The sequence below is a fragment of the Alnus glutinosa genome, chromosome 4 (genome assembly GCF_958979055.1).
Source record: "Alnus glutinosa chromosome 4, dhAlnGlut1.1, whole genome shotgun sequence".
Lineage (NCBI taxonomy): Eukaryota > Viridiplantae > Streptophyta > Magnoliopsida > Fagales > Betulaceae > Alnus > Alnus glutinosa.
In genome coordinates, this window is record NC_084889.1 from 666,808 (window position 1) to 685,460 (window position 18,653).

The 18,653-nt window shown below is 43.3% G+C and overlaps 1 protein-coding gene across 2 annotated transcripts; it reads left to right on the plus strand.

The window, feature by feature from the left end:
• Window positions 1-304: 304 nt before the first annotated feature.
• On the plus strand, window positions 305-17,850 carry LOC133867102 (eukaryotic translation initiation factor 4G-like). 2 transcript variants are annotated; one of them, XM_062303785.1, is made up of 6 exons: window positions 305-566; window positions 724-777; window positions 8,689-8,811; window positions 15,461-16,372; window positions 16,466-17,134; window positions 17,165-17,850. In XM_062303785.1, the coding sequence occupies exons 1-6, from the start codon at window positions 471-473 to the stop codon at window positions 17,255-17,257; spliced, it is 1,947 nt and encodes a 648-aa protein (XP_062159769.1). In that variant the 5' UTR covers window positions 305-470; the 3' UTR covers window positions 17,258-17,850. The 2 variants fall into 2 exon arrangements, with proteins under 2 accessions (XP_062159769.1, XP_062159768.1); XM_062303784.1 differs by having other exon boundaries at window positions 307-566; window positions 16,466-17,850.
• Window positions 17,851-18,653: the final 803 nt, after the last annotated feature.

Genomic DNA, 18,653 nt, shown 5'->3' on the forward strand with positions numbered 1-18,653 from the left:
AAGGCAAGGCTAAAGCTCGGTAGCGTGTTTGCTCCTTGTGTTTTATGGGTTTGAGGGTCCGAGTGTTAAGGGTTTATGTGGGTCTGTTTGGGCTTTCTCTTGTGGGCTGTTTTGTGTTTTCTTCGGGTATGAGGGTCTTAGAGTTAAGGGTTTTCTTGGCTCTATTAGGGTTTCTTCTTGGGGCAGTTTTTTGTGGGCAGTTTTGTTTGTTCCCATGTACATAAGACGCCTTACGCTTTTTTACTAAAACTTATTACTTATAAAAAAGAAAATATTGGATCAACCTTTATTGAAAAAAAAAGAAAAAAAAGAAGAAGAAGAAAGCCGGAACCAAAAGTTACTTTGATCTTACAAAATAAAAATAGTTCGTAGCTTTGACTGTCGCCGATTAACTTCATAGAGTTCATACCATAACTTGACAATTTCCCCAGCCAACCCCTTGAAGACTAGAAAGAACAAAGGAGAGAGCCATGGCCATGGGAGAGGAATCATCCTCTTATTCGTCTTATTCTTCTTCTTCTTCAAATAATGCTTCTGCCATAGACTCATCCAACATTGGTTTTCAGGTTCGTCTCGCTCTCATTTCTCTTTGTATTCCTTTTTGTCCTTTTAGGGCTCATATTATTAGTTTCTCTTTCTGTATATATCTGTGCAATTTGAATTTGAATTATGTAGAATATTGTTCTTGTTCTTGGGCAATGAATATTGTTGGGCTTTTTGCAGCTACTAAAGAAGAACGGTTGGAAAGAAGGTACCGGTCTTGGTGCTTCCGAGCAGGTTCGTTTATTCTTCCTCTCTTTTTTATTGTCAATTTCTGAATCTTGTTCTTGTTGAAGGGCAGTGAATATTATTAACAGGTCTTTTTAGCGTAATCTGGTCTAACCAAATCGTGGGTTGTGTTTGGGGTTTTATGCAAGAGATTTAGGGTTTTGAGGCTGAGAAATAAACTTCTGATTGCAGATTCGAAAAGGGTCGATTAGTCACAGAAAATTAATGAGAAAAAGAGAAAGCTAAATAGATCTTAGGCTTTATACCTAGATTATTCTTGGCATCGTACCTTGAATTAGGTTTGCTTCACATAATCCTCAAAAAAGATTCACAACTTTTGTAGTCTTCCCTAAACAATATAGAATAGGCAAGCAATACTGCTAACCTTAGAGGACTTGGATTGAATAGATGATCCGACAAGCATTACAATTGTTTCTGAAACTAAGAAATTCGTCCTTGTCAGGTCAAGAGACAGGCAGAAAAGAATTAAATAACTAATAAGTACACGTCTACTGTCTAAGTAATAAATGAATCAAAGAGTCGGAGATTAAAGTCCCAGGAAATCTTTTTTTTTTGATAAGTAATTGCAATTATTATATAAAAGCGCAAAGGGGCGCAATATACGGGAAGTATACAAGATAACCCCTAAAAGGGACGAACAGAGAATAAATTTAAAAAGTCTACATAAGTAAAAGCACTCAAACTATGATGGGGCGCTATCCAAAAATATAAAGTATTGAGCAACCGCTTCCGTAGCTCCACCATGGATGTCTCTACATCTTCAAACAGGAAATCTTATTTGTCTTTCTTGGTAAAAGGGTGGGTTGATGTCTGTGTTGTTCTCTGCATGCCTTGAGAGTAGGATTCTGAACTCCCGAGCTGTTCTTTAGTCTGTTTAAGGGTCTCACAGGGCTGTTCTTGAGAGTGTAATAGGGTAGTTGCGGATAGAGTGTTTATTGCTTAGAAACTAGTCTGTATCTTTGGACATCAAGTTATTCTAGCAAGAGTTGGAACCCCTTTTCAGTGTCCTCTCAATTTTCCTTTTTTGATAAGTAATTGCAAAATCAATTAAAATGCGCAAAGACGCAACCCAAGTACACATGGAGTGTACAAGAGAGAAGCATAGCTAGAAGTAGAGAAAAGATATAAGAATACATGAAAATTCAAAAAACTATACTATGAGGCAGCGGCCCAAAGAAAGAGAGTCTTAAAGAATAAAGCCTAGAATTCCACTAAAGTCATCTCATGGTCCTCAAAGCTACGATCGTTTTTTTCCCTTCATATACACCACATAAGGCAATGCGGAATCTTCTTCCAAATTATGTCAAGTTAGGACATACCCCTTGGCACTATCCAACAGGGAAAGAGGCCTACCGCCCTTCTAGGCATAACTCAAGTTAGCTCTACATTGCTTTCCACTCTTCTTACACGTGCAACACTACTTAACCACAATGATATGTCGTTTCCTTAGATTGTCCATGGTGAAGATCTTTCCTAAGACAGCCGACCAAGCAAAGAAAGCAACTCTCAAGGGAGCCTTATTCCGGCAAATACTCTTCCAAGGGAAATGAGTGTTGTCATGTGGAACAAGAACATTATAGTAAGATCTAATATCAAACAACCATCTCCTGGAAGGTATTCAACAAAGTCTTTCCTCCACACCCCATCTCAGTCTAATGGAATACGACAACGTGTAGAGAGAGGTAAAGAGATCCATTTCCCAATCATGAGCCGCTCCGAAGAAGTTAATATTGCACTGAAGGGAGGCACTAGAAAGCTCAAAATGATATGCTTCATACTCTTCCAGCTCCTAATTTTCTGCCAATACATTAATTTCTTTTTTCACTAGTGTTGAGTTCATTGGGTTTCTGATAAAACATGGAATCACTATCTCTTGGGTGGCTGCAATATGTCTTGCCTGGTAAACCCAATGTAAAGAACTACGTTAACTCACAAATCAAACCCCATTAACGGATGATCCATAAACCATTATTGTGGCCCAAGACCAAAAAGTTGCATTTCACTATATAGCTTTGACACCAAAACTAAATAAAAGTAAAATGGAGGATTTTCGATACTAGGAATCATCAAAATAATATTAACATTGATTAGATTAGGATTTCATATGGTCCAACTAGGCTCAATTTGAAATTTGAAAACTCTCCGTTGTCTCTCTTCTTTTCCCCCGCTCTATTTTTCTTCCCCCTGCTAGAGGTGGCGCGTGTAGGCGCGTCATGATAGTTTCTGGCTCTGGCTTGTTCGAGCTAGGTGCGACAGTAGGGTTCGTCTTCTTGTTTGGTGTTGGTTTTTGGTTGGTGGTGCTGAGGGGCTGGTTTGTGGGTATGGCTCCATGGTGCTTCGTCTTGTAGTTCTTCAGTCGTGGCTTGGATGGAGTGTTGCTTCACCATGGAAGCTAAATGCTTCACCTTTTCGGCGAAGGCAGGAGAGCCCAAGCTCCGCTTGGAAGAGAGGAGGAAGGGGTTTTGTGGGTTCATTATCTTGGGTCTTGAGTATTCAACGTGGTTGATGGCCACTGTCGAAGAGGCTTTGAAGGCTTCAGGGAATGATTTCGTCAAGTACTTTCCGGAGGATACGAAAGCTTTGATGGTACGAGGGAGTGGGAATAAGGCCGGCCGCTTCCTAGAGGTGGTAGCCTACGTTGAGGGTGGTTGAAAAGGGGCTATTTGGCTCCCTGAAGGCCGTGGAGGGTGGGGCTGGTCTTGGGTTGGGGGTGAGTTGCGAAAGCTGCATTCTTTTCTCAGTTCAAAGGCTCTGTTGTCGAGTGTTGAGGTGTCTACTTCGGAGGGGATACAGAAGAGGGGGGGGGGGGGGTCTTGCAGTCGTCTAGGTGGGGTTTCCCCAACCTTTGCAGAAGTGGTGCGGGGGGCAGTTGTCAAGCTTCACGGGCTACGGGGTACGGAACTAGAGAAGCATCTGCACGGGTCGAAGGAGGATCCTTCGAACCCACTCTGTGCCCATGGTAACGGCGAGGTTAGGAAGAAGTTGAAGCCAGGGCGTTTTCATTCGAGGAAGAAGCTTCTGGGGTGGTTTTGGGCTACGTTGGCTCGGGTTTTAGCTTTTGAGTCCAAGTGTATTGGGCTAGGTTGGAAGCCCAAAAGAGTTAATCGGTTGGGTGAAGAGTTTTTCCGTCCGCCGTGGGTCTTCTTCAGCAGTTTCGGTTCCTAGGTTTCTGGGTTCCTTTGCTAGATCAAAACCTAGGTCCGTTCATGGCCAACCTGAGACGTCAGCGAGGGCGTTCCCGGCCATCTCTGGGGACCCTGCTTCTTAGCTATTGGGGTCGTTGTTTTTAGTGATGTCGGTTTCTGAATCAGACCTCTCTTATGCAATTTGCCCTCATCGTCCGACGGTTGTCCATGGGAGCTCTAACCGGTTGGAGTTGACCTCGGAGGCAGACTCTGGGGTGGTTTTGGGTAGGTCAACCTACGTCAAGCCGTCTTCTCCTTTCTTGTTGAGATTAGGCTCTATTCAGACGGAAGCTCATCCGGTGGTCGTGGGTTTGTCATCTTCTGAGGGCGAGTCAAGCTCCTTCGGTGGTTGCGGGTCTGTCTTCTTCGGTTTTCCTCCCTTTTCGTTTACGGTTTTCCTGCCTCTGGTGGCCTTGGATGTCCCTTTGGCTCCGGTTAAGCCTTTAGCACTTTCTGGCCTTACCGGTCCTTCTGCCTCTCTATCTTGTAGCTTAACTAATGGGGGTATTGGTTTGTCTCAACCTCTTCTACCTTCCACTTCTCTCTTAGGGGCGGCAGAGCTGGGTGAGAAGATTCGTTCTTCTCTCCCCGTGTTGTAGACTTCTAAGCCCTTTCAGAGTTGCATCAGGAGGGCTAGGAAACTCAGGGAAGACAACTCTGTGAAGTGGAATGAGGTGCTTTTAGCTGATTCCTTGGCAACTTCGAAGACACCCGTTAGTATTATTTTTGATAAGTAAGTGTAAATTTATAAAAAAACAACGTAAGGCACCCCTAGACATCCGTTAGTATTATTATTAAGGGAGCAATGAGAGCACCTCTTGTGATCAATTCTGAGGGTTCTGGGCATGGTACTAAGGGTTGGGAAGGAACTCGCGAAGCCACTGGTTTGGTCTCTTCGCCAGAGGTCTTGACAGAGAAAGGCCTAGGTTCTGACCCAGCGAGCAATGTGTTTTCTTTTGGCGCGGGGGTGCTTGCGTTTCATCGCCGGTGGCAGTCTCTGTGAAGGGGAGGCCGGAGGTTGAGTCTCTGGATATTCTGAAGACTCACCGAGATGGGATCGACTTGGCAGACTCGATGAAGGGGAAACCAGAGGTTGGGTTTGAGGAAAATTCGAAGATTTTCACCAAACTGGGCTCGACCTGGTGAGCACTGATCCTGGGCAAGATTCAGCCAGGTCGGAGGGATCTTCTCCGACTAAGGTAAATTCAGCGATTGGGCTTGCCCCCTTGGTGCTTTTCAATCAGAGAAGGTTTCTTTGGGTAAAAAGCAGGATTCCCGGACGGATGTGGTCCTTCCTGCTAGTGTTGATATGGGTTTTCTCCGGCGGGGTTTTTTGAAGCCTAGGCCCTCTAAATCTCGGGGATGTTCTTCTCCAGCAGTCCCTATTCCCCAGCAGCTGTTGGAGGTTCCTTCGGATCTAGCTAGTGTTCAGGAGGTCGAAGATCCCTCCTTGGAGGTTGAGGATCCTCTTGTGTCTGCAGTGAAGATTGTTTCTCCTTCCTATTTGGGTTGTAACTCCTCAGATATTCCCGCCGATGACAAGGATGGGGTGTCGAATGGTGAGGAGGTCGCGGACCCATGCTTGGAGTTTACAGATGCCATTGAAGAGGACCTTCTTCGGATTGTGAAGTTCGGGCGTTGTAAGAACAAAGCCATGAGGGAGTTGAGGAACTTAAATAGCTCTATTAAGTATGGCAAATCAAATGTGTCATCTCGGCAAGGGAAAGGCAATGGTCATGTTATGTAGAGTGTTTGCTCCGTGTGATATTTGGGTTTGAGGGTCTTAGGGTTGAGGGTTATTTTGGGCCTTTTTTTTGGGTTTCTTCTTGTGGACAATTTTTTGTTGGCAGTTTTGTTGGTTCTTGTGTTTTTTCGGGTTTGAGGGTCTTAGAGTTGAGTTTTTTTTTTTTTGTCCATGTGTATACTTCCTGTGTACGTAGGGGTGCCTTATGCTTTTTTGTAAAATTTATTACTTATATAAAAAAAAAAATGTTCCAACTAGGCTCACATCATGGTTGGACCGTTTTGTTTTGAACAGTTTTTTTTTTATAAGTAAAAAGACTTTATTAATGAAAGCATAAGGGGCCCCTAGGTACATATGCAGTATACACAGGAAAAACCAAAGCTCACCCACAAAAACCCAATAGAACCAAAAAGAACAAAACAACCCACCACCCACAAAAGAAAAATACAACCCACCACCCATCAAAAAACCCAACTAAGAACAAAACAACCCACTACCCACCAAGGCGCACAAACCTACAACAAATGTGCCTTGCCTTTCCTACTCCTAGAGTGATCTTTCGCATCACCATAATTGATGGAGCAATGTAGGTTTAGAAGCTCCATTTTTCCTTTAGACTTTTGGCGCACAATCATTTTTTCCCGTTGAAAATCTTCTTCCATGGCATCCCTAATTGCCAGGGCCTCCTCCCAAAAAGCCCCTTCCAAAGCCCAATCCAAGGGCAAACCATCCCAATAATCATCTTCCTCCTCCTCCCGAACTACGATCTCCCCATTATGATCAAAACCGACAGGCCAACTCTGAGAATGGGAGAATCCATTTCCCTCCACGAAACAAGGAAAGATGCAGCCACTCGGAGGAGAGGAAGGACCAACCACCCCAACGTCCTTGACCTCCCGCTGCAAAACGGGAGGGACAGAAACAATAGGGGGAAGATTGAGAAAACCTTTTCTAAAAAGCTTAGCTGGAGTTTGAGTCTTCTTTTTCGCATGAAACTCTCCACCCGTTTCCTTAAAAAGACCAGGTTCTGCAGACGGCTTTGAGGCTACCAAAGAGTCAGATAACAACCCATCATTCCATACCACAGTCTGCCCTGCCTTGATCTCCCTAGCCCTCCTGTAGTATTGCTTAAATGGGCGGCTTTGCAGCAAGGGGGAGGGGGAAGAACGAAGCTTCTTCCCCAACTCAAAGGCCCCTGAGAGAGAAGGAAAAGAAGAGACGGAGATCTCTTCACCACACAAAAGCCCAGACAACACCGGAGGAGCAGCCAAAGTCGCCGGCGACGGCATTTCCGCAGTCGGCAGAGGTGGGAAGACGAACGGAGGAGCCGACTCAACCAAAGACGACCCACCCCCAGATCTGTCTCCGCACAAAGGACCCCCACAGGGAAACACCATCTCCGACAGAATGTGATCGCACAGCCTAGAAGAAGCCACCAACGTCGTCTCCGGCAACGACGACCGGGAGAAACTATGATTTGGCATGAAGCAACCCAAGCGCAAGCCCTTTCGTCTCAGTCCATTCCTTGCAAGCCGGCCCAGAAGCTTCTTAGCAGCCCAGCCCAAATCCAAGTTGAAACCTATGACCTGCTTACTCCACGTGCGCAACTTTGAAATTTCAAATTTCAAACTCGCACGTGGAGGATAAGACTTACCCAGCGGACGGTGAGGCTGGTCCTTACCCACCGGATCGTACGACTCCAAAGTAGAACAGTCCAACACCGACCTCAGATCTGCATCTAACACCCTCACCGCCGGAAGAAAGTCAAGCTCACAATGTTCCACCGGCACGACCTTACTCCTGAAAAAACGACCCCCCACGACAGGCACCTTCTTCACGACAGAGACCTAGCCTGCCTTCAACACCTCCACAAAGGAAGGCCCCTTCGAGAAAGGAACCAAACCCAGCCACTCCTCAACTGCCTTCCCCTTATTCTCCACCGACTCATGCAAGGACCCAGACCCCCCGCCCACTGAAGCAGAGAAGGAATCAGCGGCCTTTCTCAGCTCGTCGGAAAATTTGATCCATCCCCACCCTCCACGTCCCTCAGGAATCAGTATAAACCCTTTCTGGCCACCTATCCCGAAAGAAGTTGCCTCTAAGAAACGGCCTGCTTGGTTACACCCTCTCCGAGCAATCAAGACTCTCGATCCTTCCCTGAAAGATTTGATGAAGGCTTGATCTTCCGGATGACCCACAAGTATCTCCAACGTCGAGATGAAAATTTCGCCGGAGAAGCTTCTCTCCCATGTCACTAAATTTGATATAATATTCATTAAATCTTATTCAGTTCAGTGGGCTGGCCCATTCAGTACTCATGGGTTATCCCTTCTTTCAATTGTATGAATTTTTCTTAAAAAGAAAAGATATAATTGTCTATCCCGAGAGCTGGATCAAGCCGACAGGATTGAAGTTGCTTCGACCTTCTTATAAGCTTTGTTTGTTTAGGCGTTGAAAGTTTGGAATCAATTAAGGTTGGAGGGCATCCAAAGGGCTAAAATGAACCAACTCTAACCAAGTTCTATGTATAGTTTTACCAATGAGTTGCAGCTCATATGGCATTTTCTACTCCCACAAAAATGGGGTGAACAGTGAGGTTCTGGGTTTAAGACCTAATGAACGCATGTGCAACTTACCAAGAAAAGAAAAGGCAAAACATATAGTTTCCCAATGCCAGTCAAGAAATACTTGATACACTAGTTGGAGTGGCTTATAATTAATTTGTTTGCTATTGGTGTTAAAAGGTGTTGGAACACTGAAGATTAGGTCCTGAGGAAAGGTCTTATATATTGTTATTGTGTTTTTGTTGACCCTTAATTGCTTGGTTTGGACACGTTGGAGGTATCCTATAACTCGTGGGGGTTAAGAAATGACAAGTATGACTTTGCTTATAGATTAGCTACAACTTTTTCATTGTTAATCTTCTTTGGAACATTGATCTTCTTTTATTTATATTTTCGTGTAAAACAGGGTAGGTTGGAGCCTGTTCAAACATATTTAAAGAACAATAGACGTGGCCTGGGCGCAGATAAAGATGAAAAGACAGCCAAGAAGCCTTATGACACTGCTGCATCTAATGAGAAAAATGTCCTGGTGAGTTGGCAATATTCTATAGTTCCATTTCTTTCTTTCTTTCTTTTGTTCTTCACTTTTATTCGTATTATTCATTTATTCTTCATCCTTTTTGTTTATGGAAGAAGCAAACCCTGAGAACACTATATAAATATAATTGAAAGGGAAAATTACACTTTACTCCCATGAAGTTTCACCAAAATCGCAATTTAGGCTCCAAGGTGGAAAAAAGTTGCAATTGGCCCCAACGAAGTTTCAAAAATTTTCAATTTGACCATTCCATCAGCATTTTCCGTCTCAGCTGACGGAAACTCAAACACGTGCGCAGCACGTGCAATTTTTAATCCCAACTTCACGAAAATGCCCTCAGCTTGACTCTCAGCTTCAACGAGGAAAGTACCACTCGGTCGGCCATTTTCAAAGAGGATGACTTTTCTCATCTCCGATCCGGACACATTGTTCTCTCCTTAAGACCCAGACAATACAAATCCTCACCTTTCATTCATAGACAAGCACAAACAAACTACACCGACTTTCCTTAAGAGAGAGAGAGAGAGAGAGAGCTGAGATGTTTCCAACGGAAAACCAGCCACGCCGTTCGATTACTGTGCTGGACATGCGGTCATTGTGGCGAATCATAAGATGTTCTATCATCTATGTATTGGCGTAGCCGTGCAGGTTTCGCATCTTACTTTACGAGTCGTCCAACTCTGAACAAGTCAACATCAAGTTTCAGAAATTTGATTATTATTTCAATTAGGAGATCATGCGCTGAGCCTACAAAAATCAACAGAATGGGGTCCAGGAGAGATAAGGCCATCTTCTGTAATATCTGAAATATGATGAGGGTATTTTCTCCAACCATTTCTTTTAAATATAACACAACTTTCCTCCTAAATCTCTCCACTTAGAAAACCCACCATCAGATTTTGTTCAATAAACAAAGCCATGGGGAGTAGCTTATGTCTGCAACAAAAAATGGTCATGCTCGTGAGAACAAATGATGGGAAAGTTGTTGTATACAAAGCACCCATCAAAGTCCACCAAGTCTTGTCGGAGTTTCCCAGCCATTCAGTCTCTGACAACCTTCCTGTTCTCCGGCATATTAAACCAGAAACCAAGTTGGTCAGTAATCATGTGTACCATCTGCCTCTTCCGCTGCCATCGCCAAAAGTTGGCAAAAAGAAAAAAGGTTCGGTTTGTGACTCCTGAGGGGGAAGTTGTGGAAGAAAGTGGATAGGAGTAGAAGAGAGTGGTAAATACAAGGAAGAAGACGACTTGTAAAAGAAGACAACACTACCCTTGGCCGCCGACCACAATGGCAAAGACATTGTGAAAGGAAATAGACCCCACCATGAAGCTACACTGGTGGAGCCCACGTCCTTGGCTCTTTTAGTCAGTCGGAAAGCCACTATACCAAGAATAGAGACTAGAGAAACGACAGAAATTGCACCGCCAATGATAATGGTTGATACATGTGTTACTTGATATATGGTTGTAGAAAATATGTATTAATTTTTGTATGCATGTGTGGAGTGCTCATGGGATAGCAAACCAACTCCTGCTGGGACTCTTTCAAATCCATTACCGCCGCCAAGCCAATCATATCAAATCCTTCCAAATGCAAGTATAAACCAAGGCAATTTTCAGCTAAGTTGTTGGCTTATCAGCGCCAACTTGCCTTGAGTCAGGCTGCTGCATCTAGCCTCTCAAGTCAAGTTCTTATGCAGATGATTGGACAGCATGGCCTGGTTACTGCTTCCATGGGATCCAGCTCTGGGGGATCCCAAGCCTTGTATGATGGATATCCTAATAATTCATCCCCCAACAGCTCATGTATTATCGTTGATGGCCGTCTCAATTGTCAGTACATTTCTTTTTCTTAACTTTGGTTTTTCTGCTTGAGATGCAAATCATTCTTCCCTCTCTTCATATGTGTGAGAGCTTTTTCTCGTCCAAGTGAGAGGCCTCTCTGTCTCCTGTTAGTGCTCATGGAGGAATAAAGAGTTCTATCTCCTTACACTCCCCTCACCTGAACAAGCTGAACCCCACCCCTATGCTCTATTCTCCTCAGTTTTACCAAACATAAACAGAGGCCACCGAATACTGTGCTCTTGCCAAATCTTCTTCAATCCTCTCTGTCCCACTCATGCTCTTCTTCTGCTCACAAACAAAAAAGAGAGCCAAATAAATAAATCATCCATAACCATAACCATAACCATGACCATATATAAGCATAAATATATCGTCAACATCGTCTTGGATGTAAGGAGAGAGACAGATGGTCTTTTGGCACTGTACGCTTTTCACCAATTAAGTCTTCTACGGTCTTTCGGGCGATCTTGATATACTACGTTAATGGCAGAGTGCCAGAGATGTTTGTGTTTAGCTTTGATGTTAGGGAGATGATGATGATGGACGAGGGAAGACGCGGTTGATTGTAAATAATATTTCATTGTTTTTTTTTTAAAAAAAAAAATCTTTCTATAAAAGCAAGGGCATTTTCGTGAAGTTGGGATTAAAAATTGCACGTGCCGCGCTTGTGTTTGAGTTTCCGTCAGCTGAGACGGAAAATGCTGACGGAATGGTCAAATTGAAAATTTTTGAAACTTCGTTGGGGTCAATTGCAACTTTTTTTCACTTTGGAGCCTAAATTGTGATTTTGGTGAAATTTCATAGGGGTAAAGTGTAATTTTCCCTAATTGAAAAATGAACTCAATATGAAGTTTTGGAAAAGAAGTTCTAAGAATGGAGGGACGGTTTTAGTTGAAGGTATTTTTTCTATGGATTTGTCAAACCATGGAAAAGTACACAAATATGCTTCCACGGAATGAGAAACAAACTTTAGATGAGGGGATAAAGTTGCATTAACATTTTAGACTAAGCCTCTCCCTCTCCCTCTCCCTCCCTCCCTCCCTCTCTAAACAAAAAAACCCTAGGCCTCTTCTCTGGTTCCTTTCTAGGTCCTTTGTGTTTTTCTTCTTCTTTTGGTCTTTTAGTTTTTGGGTTTCTCTTCTTTTTCGGTGGATGGGTCTTCTCTGGCACACGTGTCTCTTCGGAGTCCCTCCGTCGTGTTCCGGCTCCAGCCCCTTATCATCGTTGCTGTGGGTGGCCGCCACGTGCCGTCCCGGCGCGAGTGGCCGATGGAGTTTTTTTGAAGCTTGGGAGTTAGATCTACGGGATTTGGGCCCTCTTCTCTGCGCACGCGCCTCTCCTGTGGCTTCTCTGGCATTTTTCGCTCGTCCCGGTGGTTTCTCCGGCTAGTTCCGCGCCGCGCCGACTACATGGTGCAACGCGCCACCGTCTCTGCTTCTTTCTTTTCTTTTTTTTTTCCCCTGTATTTCTGGCATTTCTTTTGTATTTTGGGCCTATTGGGTTTGGGTGCTTTCGAGGTTGGTTTTGGGTTTGTGGGTGTTTTTTTCAGAGGGTTGTACGGTTTTCTTGTGGGTTTTAGAGGGTTTGTTGGGTTGGGTTGCCTTCGGGGCAAGTTTGGGTGTTTATTGGGGGCCTTTACTGTATTTGGGATTTGGGTTTCATGTGGGTTTTGGGTGTTTAGGCCCTTGTGGGTTTTATTAGGTTCTGTTTTGTGAGCTGGCTGGGTTGTTCCTTTGTATACTCCCTGTGTACCTAAGGGCACTTTATGCTTTCTTAATAAAAATTCTCTTACTTATCAAAAGAAAAAAAAATGAGGGGATAATGTAGAATGTCTTGAGTCGGTGGTTAAAATTTTTAGATGCTAAGTTACAAATTGAATGTTTGAGAAGGAACTCTGTATTTGACATCCTATGTTTCCTGATATCCTCCATGGAGCCATCAAAGAGCTGGTTGCTCTCCTTCCTAAAGGTTCCCATTATCCATGTATATCCAAGTTTTAATAACAATTTGGTCCATCTATCTGTCAACTCAATGCCACTAACAAATTTTGCGTGTGACGAGGGTCCATTCTATAAAAGTTGGTTGATTATGAGATTCTTATCTCGACTCCTGCAAGATAGTCTATCCCAGTAGGAAATGATGAGCTCTAAATTTTGGGGTAATTACATTTTTTTCCCCTGAACTACCATCATCTGTCAACATGACACCTCAACCAAAAGAGACCATGCAACTACCATTTTTGTATCTTTACCCTCCTTCCGTCAGTCAGAGTTGTTAACTCGGACGGTCAACGCATCACGTGCGTGCCGTTTTATTATCTTTTCTCCGTATTTTGCCCTCACTCCTCTCTCTCTCTCTCTCTCTCTCTCTCTCTCTCTCTCATCCTCTTTTTTTCTTTTTCCTCCCTATTTCTCTCTCATCTCTTTCTCTCTTGCTCTCTCTCATCTCTGCAACTACAATTGCTTCCACCCTTTGTCCCCTCCTGATCAAGACCGACACGTGGTGCTCCTCCGGCTCCATCGACCCCGACGGGACTCTAATCCAAATTGGCGGGTTCACCGAAGGGGAGCGCGTGGTCCGCATGTTTACCCCTTGCGACGACAAGGCATGCGAGTGGAAAGAGCTCCCCAAAGGCCTCAAGGACCGCCGGTGGTATGTGTCCAACCAGGTACTCCCCGACAGGTGTGTGATAATCCTTGGAGGTTGCCAAGCTTACACGTACGAGTTTTTCCCAAACAACAGGTCGCCAAAGAGTTACTACATGAGGTAGGCTTGGCAATTCGGGTTCACGGGTCGAGTTCGTGTCAACCCGACCAACCCGATTACATAAACGGGTCTTGCACGAACCCGACCCGATGATTAATCGGGTTGTGACACGTGACCCGAACACGGCCCGATTAATAATCGGGTAACCCGAACACGACCCGAGAAACACGACTAATAATCGTGTGACTCGTTAACCCGACATGACACGACCCGATACTTGAATTGGGAATTTGGGATGTGAGATACGTGCCATGTCCGATAAACATGTAATTGAAAATCATAATTAAGTTAAACAAAAATGCATTTCAAGGTAATATATAAGTTGGCATGGGACTGAACTACTGAAGGGTGACTGGGTGAAACTGAAACACTGAAAATCTAGAAGAGATTCAAGAGAAGATGAGAACTCGAGAAGTGCGGCCGTGCGGATTACGGAGTGCGGGCGACGCCGACTAGCGGGCTAGGGTTCCGACTGCGAAGTGCGGGCGACGTGCGTGTGCCATGCGGGTCGGTGCGGCTACGCTGACTAGCGGGCTAGGGTTCCGACTGCGGAGTGTGGGCGACGAGCATGGCGGCGAGCGCCGTGCGGGCCGGTGCGGCTAGTAGGCTACGTCGACTAGCGGGGCGCGGGCTAGTGTTCCGACTTCCTATTCGTTTCTTACTTTCTCTGTTTCTCAACTTTCTCCGTTTCTAACTTTCTAGATTCTTCTTAGTTTTGTCTTTTCTTTTTCTTTTTTTTTTTAATCAGGTCTAATTGTGTCTGGCAGGTCAACCCGCGGGTTGACCCGCCAAACACGATTGTAATCGGGTTTGACCCGATTACGACCCGAACCCGATTATAATAAACCCAAACCCTATTTTCCCGTGTCGGGTCGTGTCAAAAATTGCCAACCCTAACATGAGGTTCCTGAGGGAGACGACGGACCATTATGGCAACGAGAACAATCTTTTTTTGTTTCTGCATCTCTTGCTGGACAGTAATCTTTTTGTCTTCGCTAGCCGAAGGTCGATCTTGTTCGACTATAAACGAAACTGGTTCGTGAAAGAGTGTCCTCTTATACCCGGCGTGTACAAGAGGAACTATCCGAGCACCGAGTCTTCGGTGTTGCTTTCTGTAAGGTTTGTAGGTTTTGTAATTATTTGGGTAAATATAAAATAAATCCCTGAGTCGGCGCGCATATTTTGAAAAACCCCTCACTTTTTTTTTTTTCTCTCAACATTGGATCCTTTAGTTTTTCGCGAATTTGAAATAGGTCCCTCCATGAGTTTTCCGTTCATTTTTGCAATCTCCGTTAGTGTCACGTCAACATTTTCGCCACATCATCTTAAAATATTTATTTTTTTATTTTTTTATTTTTTAAAAAAAGAAAAGAAAAAAAAACCCTTAGGGAGGGGGTGGCCACTGTCTCCTTTTTGGCGTCGTCAATGGCTATGGGATTGAAGGTAGCTCTCACATCTATGGCCTGTTCTCTGATACTGTTGTGGCCTATGAAATTGGTCTAGCTGATGGCCGTGTTGTTAGAGCTACCAAAGATAATGAGTTCTCCGATCTTTTCTATGCCATTCCATGGTCTCAGGTTACGCTGGGGTTTCTTGTCTCTAATGATATCAAGCTTATACCCATTAAGGAATACATGTGGCTTACATACAAGCCTGTTGTGGGTAACCATCTCGGGTTTGATCAAGTCCGAAGAAGATTTTGAGGGGGAAGTGAAGAAACTCGGAAAGATCAGGCACCATAAATCAGATTTGGAGAGTGCCCAGAAGGTGTTTGATGAAATGTCTGAGAGAAAGTCGAAATTAATTCTGAGACTTAATGGTAGCATCCTCTGTCCTCCCTTTCTTTTCATCTATTGTTTGCACGATGTACTATTCAAACTTGGCATAATTTTGGTGTACCATTTCCTTTGTGCTTGGGCATATGGTGTTAGGATAATTCAAGTACTCAGTCTGGGATGTTGGAAATTTATCACGCTTGGCATTTATATTTAATAATTTGAGAAACCTTTGTGTGATTTTTAATCTGCAGGCACGCAATGATTCTTTTAGATCTGTCCCTCCATTGCCAACTTCTTCTGCACTACCAGCAAGCCAACAGCAGAAGCCTCCTGGTCTTCCTATGACTGGGATGTCCATGCCAATGCCGTTTCACCAGTCACAGGTTTCTGTGCAATATGGTGGCCCCAACCAGCAGCTTCAATCTCAGGGTATGACAGCTGCTGCTTCGCTTCAAATGCCGTTGCATATGCCTTTAGCGATGGGAAATCCACCCCAAGTGCAACCGCCTGTGTTTGTTCAAGGTCTCCAACCCCATCCTATGCAGACTCGAGGAATTATTCATCAAGGCCAGGGCTTGAGTTTCACCACTCAAATGGGTCCTCCTCAGTTGCCCCCTCAGTTAAGCAGTATGGGAATCACCATGTCCCCACAGTACTCCCAGCAGCAGGGAGGAAAATTTGGAGTTCAGCGTAAAACTTCTGTCAAGATTACTCATCTTCACCACTCAAATGGGTCCTCCCAGCCTATTCCATCATATGCACCTTCTCATACTATGAGCTTTTATACTCCCAATTCTTACAATACCAGTCCTATATACTATCCACCTCAGAGTTCTGTTCCTTTAACAAGTAGCCCGATGGCACCCAGTTCCCAAGTGCCAAGATTTAATTATCAAGTTGGACAGGGTCCCCAAAACATGACGTTCATGAATCCTGCTCTTAGTTCCCTACCTGTTAATAAGACTGGGACCCAAATGCATGGTGTGGCAGATCTACCAAACTTGGAACATTCCCATGATCTACATACTATAATCTCCTCTGCTCTGTCAACAACGATTCCAGTTACAGTTAAGCCAAGTGCTGGTTCTATTGGAGAAAAGGTTGCAGACTCAATGCGGCCAAATAGCACACATGGTGCTGAAAAGGGTGAATCTCCTAAACATGTGAGACCATCTGGTGAAGCTAGCTCATCACATACTATCATGCACTAGTATATTTTGTATCGTTTTGAAGTTAATTTCATAACATCTGTGCAGAGTGTGTCAATACCATCATATGGGACAAAACAGTTGGTTATTGCAAATCCAAAGTCGAAGATTGTACAATCTGCACATTGTGAAGTTTGCAAAATCAATTGCAACTCCAAGTGTGTACTGGACACACATAAGTTGGGAAAGAAGCACAAGAAGAACCTAGAGAAATTAAATAAAGCTAATGAAGTTACTGCCTCTGCCCAAAGTTCTGCCGAATCAGATAATCCTGCAATTGGGCCACAAGAACCGCCTGATATCGGTGATAAGGGCGAAGCTGTTGATTTGCAAAATAGTCGGAAGAAGGCAGCAGAGCCTGTAGAGGATTTGGAAACAAAGAGACAGAAGGTTCTCCGAGGTGGAGCAGGAGCCGAAGTAGTATGGAGATGTGCACTGTGTAATGTTGTGTGTAGTAGTAAGACGGGCTTTCTCTCTCATCTTGCAGGACAAAAGCATGCTCTTACGATAAACAAACATAAGTTGGCAAGGAAGCACAAGGAGAACCTAGAGAAATTAAATAAAGCTAATAAAGCTGCCGCTGCTACTTACAAAAATAAAGCTACTGCCTCTGCCCAAAGTTTTGCAGAATCAAATAATCCTGCAATTGGGCCACAAGAACTGCCTGATATCGGTGACAAGGGCGAAGTTGTTGATTTGCAAAATAGTAGGAAGAAGGCAGCAGAGCCTGTAGAGGATTTGAAGAAGGCAGCAGAGCCTGTAGAGGATTTGGAAACAAAGAGACGGAAGGTTCTTCAAGGTGGGTCGGTAGCCGAAGCAGTAAGGACGTGCAATGTGTAATGTTGTGTGTAATAGTGAGACAGTCTTTAATTCTCATCTTGCGGGACAAAAACATGCTGATATGATGAAGAAACGTGCAGGTGAGAGAATCGGCTTTTAACATGTCGGATGAGAAACGAGTTTTCGTATCCGCGGCTAAATATGTGTAGCACATACTCATTTTGCCCACTAGACAGTCGACAGATTTGGAAGACTTGGGAATTCTCTTCAACTCAGTTTTCCCATGCAACGGGAGAATATGTACATGGAAGCAAGCAGATAAGGAAAGCAAGAAAACTGCTCTTTTTAAAATGCCTATAGATATGGGATGGAGAACAAAGGAAGCGGTTGGCTTGGACGAAGACAAATGTTTGTACACTTATTCGTCAAAGAAAGCTTCCTCATTATCTTCTAGGGAGCTTGGAATGAAGCTCTTTTTTAGAACATGAAAATAGAGGTGAACGGAGGAGCTAAACCAAAGATCCTCCCCTTTAGTTTGTCTTTTTTCTTCCTATTCCCATTGTTGTACGAGGAAAAAAAAAATGACGTAAACCAAAGAAAAATAAGAGAATTTTAACCATAATACACTAGTGGAATCACAGATTTGAAATATAGTAATTCATTTATACACAAAATGCATAGTGGTATTAGAATCCTGCCGCTGGAAACACAAAGTGTGGTCAACACAACAAACTGATCACATTTTGGCAGCAAGATTTAATGCGTATGTGGGTGTCCGAGACTTTAGGTTTTTGGATATTTATAGGTTAAAACACTGTGGGATATGGGGTCAAAAGTACATGTTCCAATGCATGGATAGCATGTGTTGTGACCATCGGTTCTTGTTGATCAGTAAGATATATAAATATAATACAACCAGGCAATGAGGCTAAGGTTACCATTACAAGGAACAACGTGAGAAACACAATAATTAGTTCCTCCTTGCCATTTTCAATAATCTGACTATTCAGTCTATTCCAAATTCCAATAGCCATTTTGTAATTACAAAAAAAAAAAAAAAAAAAAAAAAAAAAAAAAAAAAAAAAAAAAAAACCATTTTGTAAGAATTATTTATTTTTGTCAAAGGTATTTTATGTTTTTCTCTTAGAATGCTTTGATACAAATATTTTAAAATTAACAAAAAAAAATTATATTAAAATCGTGGTCTTTCTTTCATTTCTTAGTATATGAACTATTTATACTATTTAATTATTATTATTATTTTTCTTCTATGACCAACTAAAACCTATTCATTTTCATTTCTCGTGGAATAAAACATTTTCTCACTTTTGCATACAAACTTACAAATAGTCACAACCATATACAAACAAAAAAAAAGTAGCATTAAAAAATAATTACTTATAAATTATCACATAGTCTAACTCTTTTTTCTTTTTTTAAATCATAGCAATATCCA